Raw genomic sequence first — 4,684 nt, forward strand, 5'->3', positions numbered from 1 at the left:
GGGATCAGGATGGTCTCACGAGGCTAGTTTCTTGTTGTTACATTGACATTTATTTTTCCATCAAAATATCCATACATTTTGAACATTACCAAGGTAATAAGTGCTTGTCCTGGATTCCAATAACACTATTGGCTTGAAATTTTGATTTTCATAGTGTTTCACTGAGTGCCCTATAAAGGGTTACGATTTAAAATCTAAAAAGTGTAGCATGAACTGGATGATTCTAAAACATGAATATATTTGATCCCAAATGATTCCATTGAGACCTTGGCTGTTATTCTTTGGGTTACTGCCTTGTTTTAAGGTGAACAAGCATTACGCTGTCAAGGATTTTGCATTTGGGCTGCTCAGTGATGCAGTGGGTAGCACTGCTGCCTTGCAGCAAGAAGGTTCCGGGTTCGATTTCTCTGTCTGCATGGAGTTTGCATGTTCTCCCTGCGCATGCGTGGGTTCTCTCCGGGTACTCCCACAGTCCAGAAACATCAGTGTTAGGTTAATTCTCTAAATCCTCCTTAGATGTGAGCGTGTGAATGGTTGTATGTCCTGTTTGTCTCTGTGTTGCCCTGCGATGGACTGGAGACCTGTCCAGGGTGGACCCCACCTCTCACCTGTAGACAGCTGGAGATAGGCACCAGCACCCTTCACCACCCCGCTTGGGATAAGCATATCGTAACGTTTTAATTCAGGATAACCTTGTACTTCTCTTTGAGCCACTCCCAGTCTCCAGCACTTCACTCCCAAGTTTCAGCATATTAACACTTGTACAGAATATAAAAATGTCAATTTTTCATTCAAAAAAGAACACTTTCACATTACAAAATTCTCTTATAACTTCTGATCATAACACCCTCTTTCACATATTTACTGTTTTCCCTTTAAAGTTCTCGGAAAACTACAAACAGGACCTCCTCTTCTCAGCCTGTCTTTAAGAGGTCAGATTTGTGCCTTTCAGTTTAGGTAGTTGATCACATCTTGGTAGTTTTGCAGTTTTCTCATACATGAATACTTTTTAGACATCACTAAGCTTGGAGTACTGTTTTTATCTTTGTGATGCTGGTTGTTCTTAATTAAAATACACTGAAAGTTGTTGGAATAACATGACGAAATGTTGTTGGAGAAGTTTTGTAAAGCACAACAGCTGTTAAAGGATGTTTTCCTGATGTAATACACCTCAATATATAATGCAATGTATCTTAGTACTGACATCGCCAGAGGAGCATTTAGTTGTTCCAGCATCTACTAATGGTTGTACTTAATATTGCAACTACATCATCTGAGTCTTTGGAGACCCAAGGAATGAGTCACTGCATTAGAAAGGGCAAAATCAATAGCAGGAATACTCAGGGTCTCTTTTCTCTTTTATCAGAAGTCAAATGTGCTTTTTATTTCATGCTTTACTTCATTGATTCATTTCAGAATTGCCTTTTTTTTAACATGAGGTCTGAGTCAGAAGATGATTAAAGTACGGGATCAGACAGAGAAACTGCGGAAGATGGATTTGGCTTTTTCTGTTGGCAAAATTAACTTGAACAGCGGAACATCACAATTTATGTTCGACTACCTACTTACCTTGAAATTTGATCTCAAACACATCGTCATGGGGTATAGGACTTGGATGCTGGGAGCTGATGCTGGACTTGCAGTAGTTGGGAGAGCCTGGTTGGGGTGCTCTGGGGATATGTCTGTTTTTTTTCTTTGGTAGTTTCTGTTTAGCCATTGCCAGGGAGTAGTACATTCCAAAATTGTTGACAATTACGGGTACGGGCATGGCGATGGTCAGCACGCCTGCCAGGGCACACAGAGCTCCCACCAGCATACCAAAGGTCGTCTGAGGGTACATATCGCCATAGCCGAGGGTCGTCATCGTCACCACCGCCCACCAGAATCCGATCGGGATGTTCTTGAACTGTGTATGCTCACTGGCTCTTGGGTCGTTGGGGTCAGCTCCAATGCGTTCTGCGTAGTAGATCATAGTGGCAAAGATGAGGACGCCCAGAGCCAGGAAGATGATGAGTAGGAGGAATTCGTTGGTGCTGGCCCTCAGAGTGTGACCTAGCACTCGCAACCCCACAAAGTGACGGGTTAGCTTGAAGATACGGAGGATCCGCACAAAGCGGACCACTCTCAGGAATCCCAGCACGTCTTTCGCTGCCTTGGAGGAGAGTCCACTGAGGCTCACCTCCAGGTAGAAGGGCAGGATGGCAACAAAATCGATGATGTTGAGAGCGTTCCGAATGAAGTCAAATTTGTTTGGACAGAAAGTTATTCGCATCAGAAATTCAAAAGTGAACCAAACCACGCAGACGCCCTCGATGTAGGTGAGGTAGGCTGCCGTCTCGGTCTCCTGGTACGTGCTCACTATGGTTTCGTTGTCCACTAGCTCCGTGTCAGTTCGATTCACAATGGGGTTGAAGGCTTCGTGGGTCTCCAGACAGAAGGTGGTGATGGACACAAGAATGAAGAAGAGTGATGCCAGAGCAATCCACTGTGAGGGTTAGAAAGAAGGGAGAGGAGGATGAGCACTGGAACACATTCAGTGTAATCAAGCTTTAATGCCTTGGCAACCATTCATCACGCAATTCAGCTTAATCTATCGTTTTGATATAACATCTGATATATTTGGAGCTCAGGGTGATTTCTGTTTTTGCTCTAATAGGGGATGAACTATAAGACCTTGTTCTATATAATTTTGCAAAATTTCAAGGTCACTGCATTTTGATGAGTGTCCTATATGCAGAGTTAAACAGAGCCTGCAACAGCTAGAGCAAAAGTAAGAAATGGGGCATTTTTGTAATCCCTCTTACTAATTTTAGTCTGGGCATCTCCCTTCAGCTCAACCACTGCTGTGGGTCTTCCCTACACAAGGTCACACTGTCCTGAGGATCAGCCCCTGGGACTTCACTGGAGCTTAGAGAAACCACCAATTCACCTAATGGCTAAAGCGAGATTCACCCTTCATTATGTATTGATTAGATTCTCAGATTTCATCACATTTGGGTCGAGAAGTTCTGGTGCATGCAACATGAAAGTAACAGACGATCTCTCTGGGGTGCAGAGTGCAAGCCTTCATCATGTGGTCTTCCTTATGCTATCTGCCTCCGATCGTGCTGAACTGGTTTACAGCAGGTGTTATTTAATCCATCATTTTATACCTTTGCAGTTTAAGAAATAAAGCTCTCTGCAGGAAGATGCTTCATAGCAACCATGCATAAATTCAGGCCTCCTATGGGGAAAAGTTGTACGTGCTTTGGTTGTCGATGAGTTTAAGTTTTTTTTATTGTCTTCTTTGTCTACTGTAAGGAAATGTGGTTATATGACTCCAATAAATGAAATTTACAAAGGCGTCATAATATGTGAATGTTCAGGAGAGCCGATTGGCACCAACTAAGACCAGGACCACACCAAATAGGAATACAGTTACACACAAAAGGATTCAACCCCAACTGTAAATAAAGTGCAGTGGAATTTCAAAACAGGGATTCAAATTGACCTCTAAATCCTACTTTCAGTGACTGTTGTTTCTCAAGAATATTTGACATGTTTGAAAATCAGGTTGTTTTTTATCTCAGCCCTCTCTTTTTAGTTGGTTCCTGTCAGGGTTTAGTTACTCTCTATCGCCCCCATGTGCTTGTTTCCTTTCCCCTTGCCTTCCTTTCAGTTCGTTCCACTCACACCTGCTCCATATTCAGCTCATTAGTTTATCCTTTGTTCTGTTTCCCTTATATACTCCACCTCTGCAGTCACTCAGCGCTGGTTTGTTGTTTGTTGTAGTTTTCCCTAAAGTTTTCTTTTCTTTTTTTTTTTTTTTCGTATTTTTGACTTAGTTTACTCATTAAACTACAAGACTCACCTCTGCTTCCTGAGCTCTGCAATTGGATCCTCAAAAACCTCCACTAAACCATGACAGACAATCAATGATGCAACCAGTCATTCAAAGGTTGCACCAGGTAGGCTTTGCTTAAACACCCTAAATACAGTTGAAGGTAATGTCTAATATTCCGTAAAAATTCAAAAAATATCCACTGGACTTGGTTTCCATGATTTGAAGACGTTTCGCCACCTCTCCAGGAAGCTTTCTCAATTCAAATGTGAAAGCTTCCTGGAGAGGTGGCGGAATGTCTTCAAATCATGGAAACCAAGTCCAGTGGATATTTTTGGAATTTTTACGGAATGACAATGACCTGGATGACTGAGAACCTTCATCAGCGTAATGTCTAATACCATGGTTGGCAATATAGTCATATACTAATATAGTCATGTTTAGGGGAACACCGTTTCTTTTTCCATTGCGCCCTTGATTTTACGTTATTACATCATGTTCTACTCACCCATATGAGTGTTGCGTCATTTGGAGCCGTTCTAAACATACTTGGTTTTGTTATATCCAAATAACGTCTTCCTATGGCCAACGAGTTGAAGGGACAAACCATAAATAATAAATGATGAACAGTTTAGTATGTGCCTTCAACTCGTTGGCCATAGGAAGATGTTACTTGGATATAACGGAATATCTTCAGAACGGCTCCAAATGACACTAAACTCATATGGGTGAGTAGAACATGATGGAATTAGGCTTGTCCCGATCCGATCCACGTATCGGATCGGGACGCCGATATTGGCAAAAAAATGTGTATCGGCAAAGCATGTAAAATGCCGATCCAGACTGCCGATCCAGTTTTTTTTT

General features: G+C 42.1%; 1 protein-coding gene across 2 annotated transcripts in view; it reads right to left on the reverse strand.

Moving 5' to 3' along the window:
* The window catches only part of LOC107101978 (potassium voltage-gated channel subfamily C member 1-like), a 24,638-nt gene that overhangs the window by 7,568 nt on the left and 12,386 nt on the right, over window positions 1-4,684 (reverse strand). For both annotated transcript variants that reach the window (XM_015401083.1, XM_015401081.1), the window contains exon 2: window positions 1,570-2,485. In XM_015401083.1, coding sequence (XP_015256569.1) covers window positions 1,570-2,485 — 916 coding nt within the window. The remainder of the gene's footprint in view (window positions 1-1,569; window positions 2,486-4,684) is intronic.

The sequence above is a fragment of the Cyprinodon variegatus genome, unplaced genomic scaffold (genome assembly GCF_000732505.1).
Source record: "Cyprinodon variegatus isolate N-32 unplaced genomic scaffold, C_variegatus-1.0 Scaffold1181, whole genome shotgun sequence".
Classification (NCBI taxonomy): Eukaryota; Metazoa; Chordata; class Actinopteri; order Cyprinodontiformes; family Cyprinodontidae; genus Cyprinodon; species Cyprinodon variegatus.